The 14,776-nt window shown below is 44.2% G+C and overlaps 2 protein-coding genes across 2 annotated transcripts in view; both read left to right on the top strand.

Annotated features, from left to right (window-relative positions):
• The window catches only part of npy2rl (neuropeptide Y receptor Y2, like), a gene marked incomplete at its 3' end in the record, with an annotated part of 35,416 nt that extends 30,825 nt beyond the window's left edge, over nt 1-4,591 (top strand). The window contains exons 4-6 of the mRNA XM_079214839.1: nt 792-957; nt 2,973-3,126; nt 4,010-4,591. Coding sequence (XP_079070965.1) covers nt 792-957; nt 2,973-3,126; nt 4,010-4,591 — 902 coding nt within the window. The remainder of the gene's footprint in view (nt 1-791; nt 958-2,972; nt 3,127-4,009) is intronic.
• A 5,062-nt stretch (nt 4,592-9,653) lies between these two features.
• Nucleotides 9,654-14,776, top strand: part of LOC306734518 (uncharacterized protein) — a gene marked incomplete at its 5' end in the record, with an annotated part of 42,341 nt that continues 37,218 nt past the window's right edge. Inside the window, one exon of the mRNA XM_079215875.1 lies at nt 9,654-9,692. Coding sequence (XP_079072001.1) covers nt 9,654-9,692 — 39 coding nt within the window. The remainder of the gene's footprint in view (nt 9,693-14,776) is intronic.

Raw genomic sequence — 14,776 nt, 5'->3', positions numbered from 1 at the left:
GTTTCAGGTCTGACTATAAAAAAATCACTTTCAGGATGATTATTTCTTTGAAATGATGCAGCTGTAAGGTCCAGCTCTAACCCAAATCATAGCTCAATATGTGAACATTCACTAACCCAAATCATAGTTCAATATGTGAACATTCTCTAACCCAAATCATAGTTCAATATGTGAACATTCTCTAACCCAAATCATAGTTCAATATGTGAACATTCTCCAACCCAAATCATAACTCAATATGTGAACATTCTCTAACCCAAATCATAACACAATATGTGAACATTCTCTAACCCAAATCATAACACAATATGTGAACATTCTCCAACCCAAATCATAACTCAATATGTGAACATTCTCTAACCCAAATCATAACTCAATATGTGAACATTCTCTAACCCAAATCATAACTCAATATGTGAACATTCTCTAACCCAAATCATAGCTCAATGTGTGAACATTCTCTAACCCAAATCATAACTCAATATGTGAACATTCTCTCTGCAAAGGTTGACTTTGATAAAATGAAGCAGAACAAAGTTACAGAGGGCTTAGAACAGAGAACATTCAGGCGAGGACTCATTTGCATTGGAGCACATTTGCACACATTTGTGACATTTAAATTTTCTCATTTTCCATATATTTCACTTGTATATTACTTATGGTATTCAATACATCCAAATACAGCAGTTTGGAGCTTTTCCCATAAAGCAAGCTCTGCTTTACAGTGTTATGTAGCGATCGCTCCGTCTGATTGGATCCTAAAAGTGTCTGACTTCCTGTCCCGCCTGCAGCCGACCTGCTGGTGAACACGCTGTGCCTCCCCTTCACGCTGGTCTACACGCTGCAGGGCGAGTGGAAGTTTGGTGGCACGCTGTGCTTCCTGCTGCCGTACGCCCAGGGGCTCGCCGTGCACGTCTCCACCGTCACGCTCAACGTCATCGCCCTGGACCGCCACAGGTGGGTGGGGCTTAGAGGGGGGGGGGGCAGCTTCCATGAAGTTTCATGTTCTCTTTCTTATTATAGTGTGTTTTTTTTTCCTAAACTGTTGACTCAGAGAGCCCTGCACGAACAAATCCAATGTGTCTGGAAGGAAATACAACTTAAATATTCTCTGAAATTAAAGTAGTAGATATAGAATAAATAATTATAAAAATGAACACAAAATAAAACTTTAATATTCTCCCATACTAAAGTAGTAAATATAGAAGAAATAATTATAAAAATTATCGCAAAATAAAACTTTAATATTATCTCCGATTAACGTACATTTACGAGAAACTAAATAACAAATTTACAAGAAATTAAAGTTGAATTTTCTCTCAGATTAAAGTAGTACATCTTCAAGAAAAAAAATCAAAACCTTACGAAGGAAAGTCTGAATTAATTTACGAGAAAAAGCCTCAGATATTCTTAGAGATTGAAGTTGTAAATTTACAAATAAAAAAAGCAATTAAGTCACAAATGTAGCCGTCATCTGCATTTCTTTGCTCCTAAAGTAAAGTCGTTCATGGTAAAGATGTCATTGTGTAAAGTGAAGGTCTTGAAAGATACATGGTACATTAAGGTCTCACAGCTGTTGTATCTCAAGGAACTTTTAAGTATTCATAAACAGAAGTACGAAATGTATAAATCCAGGCTGCTGTGGAAGTAATACCTTTCCCCCGGTTGTTTCCCTTAATGAGATCTCCAGGTGCAGCTGCAGGTGAAGGAACATGAATAGAACAGCGTCCACTAGCTCGGCTAAAATGTGAGGTGGGATCGTATCAACTTTTGAGCTGACGGCTCAAATCTAAAAGTCCTTTTCACCTGAAAAGAGGATTATAATGATGATGCACATGCGGATGGAGCCCCGCCTCCCCGCTTGGTGCCTGCTGTTCAAGGCAGTTTGAGTTTAGGAGTTGAGGGTATACATTTACATAAGTTCCCCCCCGTGTGACCCAAACTAAACTTTTGCAGCACAGAACTTTGCATAAACACCGACAGGTGCACCAAAAGTTTGCTTCGCAGATTAAAGATTCAGGATTTAATTAGAGCAGCGGACTTTAAAACACTTCCTTTGAGAGCATATTTGGTCCTTTGAGATGTTCCTGGAGCTCTGAACAGCATCCGCAATCTGCTGTCGTGGTTTGTGTGTTTTGCGTCCACCTGTCCACCTGTCCACCTGTCCACCGGTCCACCTGTCCACCGGTCCCCCGGTCCACCTGTCCAGGGACCGCAGACGCAACGCACCTTCACTCGCCCTTTGGAAGTTGTGTTTTTGGCAGTCACGCCATCCGAGCATTTGTGAGACGCTTATTAGCTGAACAGGCCAAAAGAAAATCAAACTAATTCACTCTGCATATGTTCAGCTGATATTTAGCCCAACGATCTCCACTGAAGAAAAGTTATCATTTGTTTCCAACAGATGGCAACCTCCACTTCTGTAAGTGAAGTACATGCTTCATGTGTTAAAGCTGCATTCTCTCTCCTGGCCACCAGGGGGCGACTCCTCTGGTTGTATAGAAGTCTATTTGACTACTTCTCTTGATGTATTCCCTCAGCAAACATTGTAAACATGAGTTTATGTCTCAATCTCTAGTTTCAAGTCTTCTTCAATACAGCATGATGTTCATTTAGTAAATTATGGTCATTTAGAGTCAAACAGACCATAAAGCAGGGGACGCTTTAGGGCGGGGCTACAAGGTGATTGACAATATATAGGTCTCAGGTCAACACCTGAGACCTATAAAGAGCAGTGACACTTCCTGGTTGCTAAAAAAAACAAGATAGCGACGCCCAAAATGCCAAATTCAAGCCTTCAAAACATCCGTCCACAACGACTACAAGCTTGAATGTGTTAAGTTTGATTTGAACCAAATCTGTCGAGGTCATTTCCTTTTGTCGACTTACACAGACGTGTTCCCTCGTTCACTGTCGATCCAAAGCAGCCGACGGCCAACCTTTTTACAGACGACCCCGGGTCTGTGTTGCAGGTGCATTGTGTACCACCTGGAGACCAGGATGAGGAAGGACGTGTGCTTCGGCGTGATCGCGCTGACCTGGGTGCTGAGCGCCGTGCTCGCCAGCCCTCTGGCCATCTTCAGGGAGTACGGCTCCTTCACCCTGGAGCCTGGACACACCATACAGGTGCACACACACACACACACACACACACACACACACACACACACACACACACACACACACCTCTCGCCTCGTCACCCGTCTCTTTGATCTCCCCGCTGCCTCTCCATCTCTTTCATCTCCCTCTCCCTCCCTCCTCCACTCTTTTCTCTTCCCGCTTTGAACTCAAAGTCTAAATGCGTCGTCACATTTTCCTGGTTTGTAGCACATTTCTCTCCATTCATTTCCTCCATGAACACAAGCTTTTATATGTTCAGTGTATAAAAAAAAAACACATCGTTTCTGTCACTGCAGTCCAGAAAGTAGAGAGTGCATCGTTTGGAGCCCATTGACTCTTCATCTGGCTCTTCTTCGTCTTTACGTGATGAAGAACCTTTTGGGGCTTCACACTTCTAAAGACATATTAAAGCAATAAGGCACGAGAGGCAGTACTGTATCGTCATTAATGTACTGCATGTCGGGCCTAACAACACCCATTAACAGTACATTATTGTGGATACAGTACTGCCTCTCGTACCTTATTGCTTTTATAATACGGGTACCTGCGACTTTAAAAAGAGTAATAGTAAGCTCCCTTTCAGCACAAAATAGTTGTAGCCACCAAACGTTGTGTATCGCATTTCAGCGACAGAGAAAATAGTATTAGTAGTATACTATTTCCGGTTGCGCAATTCGGTCGCAATTTAAATCTACCACTGATATGGAACGCTCTAAATGTAAACAGGATGTGCAGTACTTTATGGATGAATAAAGTACACCCCGTGACTCACTCTCAACCAATCAGAATGCTTGATTTCATCTACCCGTATTATAAACATCTATATGAACTATTCTCCCGCCAATCTAATCCGTCTCGGACCTGAACGGTTTGTTTGTGGTGTCTCAGGTGTGCACGGAGAAATGGCCCGGCAAGAACACGGACGGCACCGTCTACAGCATCTCCATGCTGATCCTGCAGTACTTCCTGCCGCTGTCCATCATCTCCTTTGCCTACGCCCGCATCTGGTCCAAGCTGCGCGCCCACGTCAGCCCGGCGGAGGCCGGCGACACCGGCAGCGGCGCTTCCGAGCGCCACCGCCGGCGCCGCAAGACCACCAAGATGCTGGTGACCATGGTGGTGGTGTTCGGCGTCAGCTGGCTGCCCTTCCACGCCTTCCAGCTGGCCACCGACATCGACAGCACGGTGCTGGACATGCGCGACTTCCGCCTGCTCTACACCGTCTTCCACGTGGTCGCTATGTGCTCCACCTTCGCCAACCCGCTGCTGTACGGCTGGATGAACCGCAACTACCGCGCCGCCTTCCTCGCCGTCTTCAAGTGCCGCAAGCGGGGAGGGGAGCGGGGGCGGAGCGGGCGGCTCGACAGCATCCACCCCGTGGGCGGAGGCGGAGGAGGCGGGAGGGCCAAGAAGGTCGTTCTCGAGACCCAGGACGTGGTGTCCACCCACCTGAACGCCACCGACGTGTGAGCGGGGGAGGGAGAAGGGAACGAAGAGGGGGATGGAGGAGAGGAAGAGGAAGACAACGATTGTCAGGAAACCTTTTGTTCCCCCCGGGAGACAATAGAAGAAAACGGAGTGGAGATAAGGACGAGAGAGACAACAGAGCGAGAGGACGGCCACGGGGGGATTAAAAGAGTTTCGGGAGCCCGAAATAGAAGAGGAGAGGCGGGGATTAGAGGACTGACACCAGATGGAGCGCCGTCCCTTTAAGGACGTGGACCTTCGTTTTGTGTTGAAGTGAAACTTCTCAGGTGGGATTTGTGACTCCGACAAAGTGCAAGTCTGACACCAAGTCTGACACCGCCGGAGTCGGGCTGAATAGAAACAGGACCCCTCGGTTGACTAGAAGTCCTCAACGCTCACACACACAAAAACACACAAAAAAAGGACAGATTCCAGCACAACCTTGGACTTTAACGCAATTCTTGTGGAAATAGGGCTTAACTCCATCTTCATTCCACGTGTGAAGCATTTAGCTCTTACATTTAACCCAGAGTGGCTTACAACGGCGGGAGCTGATTGTCCACACGCCTTCTGAGAATAAAATTAAGAAGAAAAAAAGCGTGGGAAATTTGGAAGACGGTGAAAAATAAAATAAAAAACGTGTCAGGTGAAAGAAAAAGCACAAAAAAAGAGGAGTTGAGGAGCACGAGGATGCATGATGCAAGCTTTGTGAAATGTCAGCAGTGTTTTGTGTCATGAAAATGTGTGTTTTTTTTAACGTGAATGGAGCCAGATGTAAAACAGAAAAGACATTTTGTGACTGAGAGGGAGAGAAGGATCCGGATTAAAGGTTTGATTCTCTCCTCGGTGGATGAGAGGATGAGTGGGAGGAGGAGGAGGAGGAGAGAAGTGGGGTAATGAGGAGGAAAAGAAGAGGCTTCAAACGGTTTAGTGTCAGACAGAAGTGGACGCATGAATGTTTGAGAACTCGTTTCTGCTTTCTGTCGGGGAGGCGGGGTTAGCCGGCCATCTGTCGCGTTCAGACCAGGACTTCCAACCTTTTCAAAACATCTCGGGGGATTTTGTTCGTTACATTTGGGAACTTCAATTGCAGCTTCGTTAGCACGACATTGAAAATATATGAAAACGGAAGATCGTTCAAATCTGAATATGTCCTCTGACATAGAGCATATTACATATTTTCGCAATTCATTTTTAAGGGTATTTTTCCAATAGACTTATTTTGAGTTGATTTAACCTCGGCTAACCGGCTAACCGGCTAACGTATTAATGTGTCGTGTGCGGATTTAGCTCGGTTTTGAACTACGTTTGCCAGAATTTTCCCACAATGCATTGCCTCAAGACTGTCCGTGACTCTTATGAGATTTGTGACATCACTTGAGGCTTTTCTACACATTAATTAGAGGTCAATCTGAGAGATGAAGAAGAAAGTAAAGCCAAAAGGTTGTCCCGCCCTTCATAAACGGTGCCTTATGGGAACAAAGTCCAAACAAACGGCTCACTGAGATCCGAACCCGATGCGAGCCGGTCCTCCTCAGGCCGGTCCGGCCGATCGGTACTCGATGCGAGCCGGATCCGATCCTGGAGCGCCACCGTCTGCATGCAGGAATGTGACGTGTTCCACGTGAGCGTCATTCTATGGACGCGTGCAGATCAGTCACCCAAAGGGAGAGCCGGGTTCACACGGTCCAACGAGTCATCCACCGCTGGAAACCATTTCCATATTTAGACACGGTGAACGATGTGTTAGAGCATCGACCCGTCAGACGCCGTCCGCATGGGATTCACCACGTGGGTCGTTTCACATGAATCGGGAATATTCATTTTAATAGGCCGTCTGAACAGATTTTTAGGACTTTTTTTGGGGAATAAAGGGAGGGGACTATGTGGCACATGTAGACGATGACGCTGAAAAAAAGGGGCTGCCGTATCTGAACCAAAAACGTTCCTGTCGTGGAAAAGAGCCGCTTTCAAAACCGAAAATAATTTCTCCATCTCATTGCATGGACTTCCACCTCTCTTTCTTATTTACTTTTTCCCACTCTTTCCTCCGCCACACTATCTGCCAATCTCACCCCCCGAAGCTTTCCCATCATGCTCCGCTGCAGCTGCCGCCTGACATTGGCTGAACTCATTAGCGGTGTGGTCGGGACCTGGTCTCCACCCCGGAGGAGATGTTCTCCTACCAGGCCTCCCAACATATCGCCACATAAAGTTCCTCTTCTTTTTGTGTGTGTTCACGCTCCAGATTAAACTCATTGTTCCAAATGTTATTAGCGGAGGTCATTACATCGTGTGTTTGAGCTGTAATTGCCTCGCAGCGCGACGCTCTAATGCAGAGTAAACACAGCGGGTCGGCCATGTGAACCAGCGCCGCGGCAGCTATTAGTTACACGCTGCTAGGGAATAAAAGAAGCGTCAGATCAAAATCCCTAATTCCTTTGGACGTGTACGCTCGCCTGTCTTTTCCCCTTTAAATCCCACAATCCCTCGGTTCCCTCCCACTGAACCTCGCCAGCTGTTCATCTGCGTCCTGGTTTCAGCTCCTCGTCCGTCTCAAAGGTGGAAGATAGACGGGAGAAATGTCTCAAGCGTTCCTGTCAAACACATTTTCTCCACCAGACAATCTCTGTTTTCCGAACCAAGCGCCTCAGAATGAGTTTCATGATGAACCATAATGTGCATTAGATTAAAAACAGCATCCTGAGTTGTAATTTCTGGATTTTAATTGTTTGTTTTGACGGTTGGCTTTTGATTGGCGGCATCGCCCGATCTCGTCAAATAGATTCTGGACTTGAGTTGTCTTTGGGGCATCCGATCTGGAATAAAGACTTGGATGGACATGAAGGTGTCCTGGTTGAATTCTCAACAGTTAAAAGTGATGGAAAATATGTCAAAGGTTGAAGTTTATGGACATAAAAACTGAAGTAAAGACAAATAACTACAACTCCCAAGGTGCTTTTCTGGTCACATAATAGTTATTGTAATGAACACTTCCTAAAAGTTTTCTAGCTAACTGTTTTCCGGTGGCGGGAGGCTAGCAGGCCCCAGATTGGACGAAAGCTTTCTGTTAGTGTATCCTCATATAACAGATTACAAAACGTTACTCTTATTTGTTTAGCGTTTTCCAACGAAAGTCCAGCAACACGTGTTTATTTCAGCTCGTTACAGAAATACCGTCTTTCAAAAATATACTTCAGTCTTCACAAGAAACAAAATACTGAGTTATGTTAATAAAGATGATGAAATACTGAGTTAGGTTAACAAAAGATGATGAAATACTTGATAAGTGGGTAAATGACAGATCCTGTGGACGTGTTTGTCGTGGAAATGCATCTTGGGAGTCGTAGTGTCCTCCTTCTTTCATGTTTATGCGTCACCAGACTTGTGAATCGGACATGTTGTTCATTAAAGAACCAGATGCTTATAATGCAGTCGCTTATCTTTGAGTCCTGTATAGTTGTCTCAAGGGGGAAAACAAATGGGTGCAAGTTTTACCCGCTAGCGCATACGCTAACCCGCTAGCTAGCTCCGTAGCATCTACTAGTCAGTTAAGTTAAGCGTGTTCAGTTGAGTTCGTCGTCAAAGAAAGCTGCAGAAAACAGATCTCCATCCAGGAAGTGAACCTCTCACTTCAGCTCCCCGTGTTTGTCAGCTGGTTTCCTGTTGCGTGAAGAAGGGATTCAAACCCATATTTAGCTCCTCGCCGAAGACGTCGGACGTGTTCTGACCGGGTTTGTGCTGCTTGAACTTTATGAAACATGAATGTAAACTGCTCTGTAACTTGGCTGTCATGTTGTTTATTGTATCCTTCTGTGTAAATATGGACCGCGTGGACGACTGTAACCAAGCACAACGTGTCCAACAACTGATGTTCTCAAGCACACGCACGGCTCTGGCTCTTTCTTACTGCGTGTGTGTGTGTGTGTGTGTCTTCCATTTCAAATCAAATTATTGTTTTCTTCCCGTCAAGTATATATTTAAACATATTACACATGATGAGGCCAATATTGAGATTTTATTCATCACAAATTCAATGTTACTTTTTTTTTTTTAAGAGATTCAGTTTTTTCTCCGACGAAGAATGACTCAGTCTAAATGTAAAGTATATATTTCATTTTGGATTTTTGGAGAGAACCTCTTTAAATGAAGAACTTTACAATCACAAAGTCATTCAAACGGTGTCTCTCGCTGGGATTCTGATGATCAGAGGTTTGAAGCTCTGCAGGAACAATGAGAAACCTCCACTTCCTGTGGTCCTCTTCCTGCGGTCAACTTCCTGCGGTCAACTTCCTGTGGTCCACTTCCTGTGGTCCTCTTCCTGTGGTCCTCTTCCTGTGGTCCTCTCCTATGGTCCACTTCCTGTGGTCATCTTCCTGTGGTCCTCTTCCTGTGGTCCTCTTATTGTGGTCCTCTTCCTGTGGTCCACGTCCTGTAGTCCTCCTCCTGTGGTCCTCTTCCTGTGGTCCTCTTCCTATGGTCCACTTCCTGTGGTCCTCTTCCTGTGGTCCTCTTCCTGTGGTCCACGTCCTGTGGTCCTCTTCCTGCGGTCCTCTTCCTGCGGTCCACTTCATGTGGTCCTCCTCCTGTGGTCCTCTTCCTGTGGTCCACTTCCTATGGTCCACTTCCTGTGGTCCTCTCCCTGTGGTCCTCTTCCTGTGGTCCTCTCCTGTGGTCCTCTTCCTGTGGTCCTCTTCCTGTGGTCCTCTTCCTGTGGTCCTCCTCCTGTGGTCCTCTCCTGTCCTCAGCTCCAGCGGTGACATGTTGTTCCAGCGTGACGTTCGACATTGTGTGCAGTAAAGCTCATTCATCTCCATGTGGACCGGTCTCAGGGTCCCAGCTGTTCTTCAAGGTGTCAGGTGGTCGGACCGCCTCTGTGTTGAGCCGTTGAACATTCATCCCGCCGGGTCCCATCTGGCAGCTCCAGGTGTTTCCAGCTCAGAGGAATTATCAATCAGCCGTGTGTACGACACATATATATGAATTAAAAAAGGCCACAGTTTATAAGCGATCTAATGTTGTTATTTACTGGAGGACCGTTCATTGGAGCTGAAGAGCTCTGGAGATGAGCGCTCAGCGTCGCTGCCAGCAGGAGACCAGTGAGGTAAGTGGGAACACTGGGGGAACAAACTGCTCCAGTAATTACTCTCAGTGTGAGGATGGAGTCATGTAAGCAGTAAACTCCACTTAACAGAGTCACGTGTGATCTCCTCCTGAACTGACAGGTTCATTTTCACTACATTATGTAAAAAAAAATTTTTTTAAAAGTGTGATTCTTATCAGAAATGCTTGATTATGAAAACATAATAATAATACATACATATCCACAGATATATCTTTGCTGGATTTTTTTCTGATATCAGTATTGGCCTGAAATATTTAATTCCCAAAATGAATCAAATCTAAATGTGACATTGATTTTGCTCATTTAAATATATGCAATAAATATGAAAATGCTAATTCTGCTATCTGTATTTCAAGGTAAGGCAGGTTTATGTTTACCTTCTTCAAGAACAAGGCACTTATACATAAATGATTCACAGAAGAGAAAAATAACAGTTAATGTAAAATTATACAACCGAAATATGATTGAATGAAAAATGTTAACAAAAATGGCAATAACGGCACAATGACACATTTTATTTCTTTAAATAAAGCAATTTGCAATTATAAAGTCACTAAAACTGTTTCTGTCAGAGTTGGATTCTAAAGCTGCAGAAATAATCAGAGAACTCATCTCAAGAGATGAATGTGGTGCTTCTCGACTTCCATACACTTGATGGGAATGAATTGACTTCACGGGAAAGAGAAGGAGCAACAACTCTCCTGATTGAGCGAAACACCGAGTCTAAATGATCGGATCGAGATGCTTGAAGGTCAATATGAAGCCCAAAGAGCTGATTCGACTCTTTTTGGCCAACACGCCAGCAGATTTCTGATGATGTGATTTAATTTGTTACGACCGCCTGAACATCTGTCCACGCGGTCATGGGCGATCAAGGTCTTTTTCTTTTTTTGTCAATGTAGGAAAGTGTTCGGACCGTTTATAACAATCACTACAAACAGTGATCACTGTGATTCAAAGATACCGCGCAAAATCTATATATTTGTTTCACATGATAGCGAATAAGATTAAGATAAGATATTAAGAGTGACAGACACGTCTTTAGCCGAGTAACCCGTCGTGGAAGCCAACGCCACGACGTGTTCGTCACGTGACCTCCGAAGTTATTTAAACCTAAACAACGATCTCCTCCTCAACCCAACTAAGTGCTTTCCAGTGGAGACGTAAGTTTATGTTGAAGAGATGGAAATTGCTAGAAAATGCACAAAACAAATGAGGACTAGCCTTCTTTAACCCTTTGGGGTCTGGGGTCATTTTCTCGATTTTACATGATTTTTAAATTCCCCTTTTTAAAGTCACTTGCATATGATACATACTCATGTGTTGTAGATCAAAAATTACAGATCAATCTCAGCTATCGATATAATGAGGCACCATTGTCCCAAGGCACAAGTGTAAAGAGAAAATATGACTCTAAAGCTGCATGTTGTCCACTGGACCCTGGCTGCTGTGAATCCTCTCTGTAAAATAAATTCACTACTAGTCAGTAGTATATATATATATATATATATATATATATATATATATATATATATATATATATATATATATATATATATATATATATATATAGTATATACTGACAACAGTTGAGTATGCACCGTTCAGTCATAGACACAGAAGACGGCATCCAACACGGCATCTAGTGACGTGCTAACGCTAACTATCGTTGACAATCAAACGTTAGTTAATCTGGTGAGGAAGGAACTGAGGAGGATCAAGGTGAGGAAGGCCACGGGTCCAGATGGCACCAGCTCAAGGCTCCTCAAATCCTGCGCGGGATAGCGGAGCACATCATCTTCAACTTGAGCTTGAGGCTGGGGAAAGTACCACAACTATGGAAGACGTCCTACGTGGTACCGGTACCAAAGACCCCGCGGCCCAATGACCTCAACAGCTATCCATTCATCCCCGGTGTCTGTGGGAGAGGAACCAAAAGTCTTTTCTTCCCGCTGCGGTCAGGCTGCACAACCAGCTGAGCTCCCAGTAGACCACTTGACAATCGAACACTTTGATCTGAACTTGGTCACTTTATCATTTAAATACGCAATACGTTTAAGTACTTTTTATATATACTTTTCTATCCTGTCTGTATATTAAAATTCTACTGTTTTTACTGCTTATTTATATTACTTGATTTTATTTTATTATTCTTTACTCTTTATTCACTTGTGAGCAGTGCTGCTGTAATCCTGTAATTTCCCCACTGAGGGACTAATAAAGGATTATCTTATCTTATCTTATCTTATCTTAGTTACGGTCTTACAAACACATAATGGAGGTCCAACACGACTGGTCGTACTATGTTCACTGTAAGAAAGTTAACGGTGATAGGGGCAACAGTTGATTACTCACCGTTCAGTCTCACAGAAAAGCTGTAGCCAGCTATGTGGCCCGTTAGCTCCGGCTAGCTCCTTGTTAGCGAATCCTTAAGGCACTGAAGCTGCGCCGTCTGTCCCCTTCAATATAGCTTTGCTCAGGACTCTTTGCTTCGCATCTTCTGACTCACACTGAAGCTTGGCACACGTCGTAAGAAGTAGGAAGTGGAAACCATATCCACCAGATTTGAAACCATATCTCTGTGATGTATTATTGCTAAGATATAATTTTATTAAAAACTTAAAGATCTGCCCCCGCTTTGAAGCGGGCCCTGCCCCAAAGGGTTAAGTAGAGTGTTAAACGTTGAGGTTGCGGGTGAATATATTTTGTTTTTATGGCACCAGAACAGATATTTTTTTGGCATTAAAAATATCTAAATCTGGTTTTGAAAGCGGAGCTGAAAAAAGGTCAGAGTTGGACTTCAGTGTGTAAGTGACCTCGTGAACAACAGGGTACATTTAATCATTTAAAGGGTCACGTTTTTTATCAAAAGTTCCAAGATCAGGAACCACTCGTTTCAGGGGTCCGAGACCTTCAGATCCCCGAAAGCCTCAAGATTCTGGGAGTTGCAATTATCACAGCCTGTTATGTCTATACGGGTGTTTCTTTTTTATTTTACATGTAAAATGTTTTCCAGTTTTTAGCACCTCAACTATTTATATGAGTTTGGAGAAAGAGAGAAAGAGAAAAAGAGAGAAAGAGAGAAAGAGAGCTGGAAGACAGAATCAAAGAAAGACAAACACAGCGGGGGAAGAAGAAAATAAATAAGAAGAGCAAGCTATTGATTGAAAACCACAGGGGAGGAGGAAGAGGAGGAGGAGGAAGAGGAGAAGGACGACGGAGAGTGACAAGGACAGAGTGAGAGTAGAGTGAGAGAGTCGGTGGGAGACGAAGAGTAATAGCTTCTTTCACTCCGTGGGTCCCAGCTGTCTGCGGTTGATGGGATAACGGTTGGTATGAGGAGACAGAGTCAATGGCTTTGACCCTCAAAGCCCAACGCCGGGTTGCAGTTTCTCACGGAGCCGTAATGACCCGGTGGGCGGCAGTGAATTACAGCCCGCGGGGGCTGGATCGGTGGGGCTCGGACATGCGGAGCTTTATTTAACTATAATGTGGAGCGATTTCCCATAAGTGGGTCTTTAACTCGCTGAAGGAGAAGCAGACGAGTCGGTTGATTGAGAGGACGGGTTATTACGGCAAAACAAAACATATTGATCCCCGGGGGTCATCAGATCCCACGCCGCCCGGTCGATACGGCCAAGAGAAAACACCTGAGGAACAAACAGCAGTGCTTACTATTTATGACATTTATGAAGTAAGGGGCACGATGCAAATACATGTCGATACTTCTTATTATGAAACGCACTTTAATGTTTCTTTAACTATTGCATGAATGTTAAACCATTATTCAAGACAAACAACAACAAATAGTTTTTTTTCGTTTAAAATTGATTGTGCAAACATATTGTTCAGACCGAAGCACAAACAACCCTCAAACATCGCTGTGAAGTCACTCATGTGGTTCATATAGAGTCACACAGACCATGAAGCAGGGTAAACTGGAGGGGGGGCTACAAGGTGATTGACAGGTCGACGCCACAGCGTCTCACATCTTCAACCCTTTCACAGTGTGTTTTCCCTCCATGAAATATAATGTCACTTCTGGTTGCAACAAAAAAACAAGATGGCGACGGACAAAACAGCAAAACTCGAGGCTTCGAAATGGCAGACCTCAAACCGATGGACGTCGCTTTGAAGCCTTGAGTTCCTGGGTTTGGTTTCCACCATCTTCCAGTGGCAGAAGAGGGGCGGAGCTTAGAGCTAGTAGATCAGGTGAGGAGTTGGGTCATTTTCACATAGACTTCTATACAATCTTATTTTTGCAACCAGAGGAGTCGCCCCCTGCTGGTCAGTCAGAAGAAACCACTTCCTCTGATCCATCTGTGTTCTCTTCTGTCGCCTCCATCTTCTCTGTTCTTCCTCTTTCGCCTCCAGCAGCTCTTCCTCCACCTCATCTTCATCAGCATTCCTCCTCTTTCCCGTCCGATCCTTCATCTTGAAATCCTTTCCTTGGCCAAAACTCTGTGTTCTTTGGAAGAGATTACATTACGTAAACATGTTACAGTTGAGCTTTAGGTGTTGCATTAAAGCATCATTTGTGTTTGAAAGCTTATGTTTTCACCGGCACATAATCCTGATTTGCAAGTTCAATTTGAGTTCAGGCTTAACTCGGTATTAGTGGAGTTTATTAAAGTGTCAGACGCAGAAAACAAGAGGAAAGAGAAGACAAGGTCGCCGAGATATTGTGCTCTGTCCTTAAACGTGAACAGAAAATGTAATGCAGGGGGAAAACGTATCAAATGTTTCCCACTTTGTTTCACGCACAGTAATAATGTAGCCTTCGAATAGCTAAACCCTTTTCCACTGTTGCCCCCGGATCTCTCAGAGGTGTGTTACTCCCCGTTCAGCGTAAGCTCTTCTTAAAGCTTCCAGTTCATGTCACTTCTGATTAAAAACCCAGAGAAACATTTAAAAATGCATATTTTAAAGTCCCAGTGTGTTACATTTAGGGGGATCTGTTGGCAGAAATGTAATATAATATTAATACGATTGTTTTATTTACTGTATAATCACCCAAAAATAACAGCGACCGATATCAGCTGACTCTCAGCTGATTCTCAGAC

This window comes from Taurulus bubalis, assembly GCF_910589615.1.
Source record: "Taurulus bubalis genome assembly, chromosome: 3".
In the NCBI taxonomy this organism is placed as follows: domain Eukaryota; kingdom Metazoa; phylum Chordata; class Actinopteri; order Perciformes; family Cottidae; genus Taurulus; species Taurulus bubalis.
This window is presented reverse-complemented; position numbering and strand designations above follow the sequence as displayed.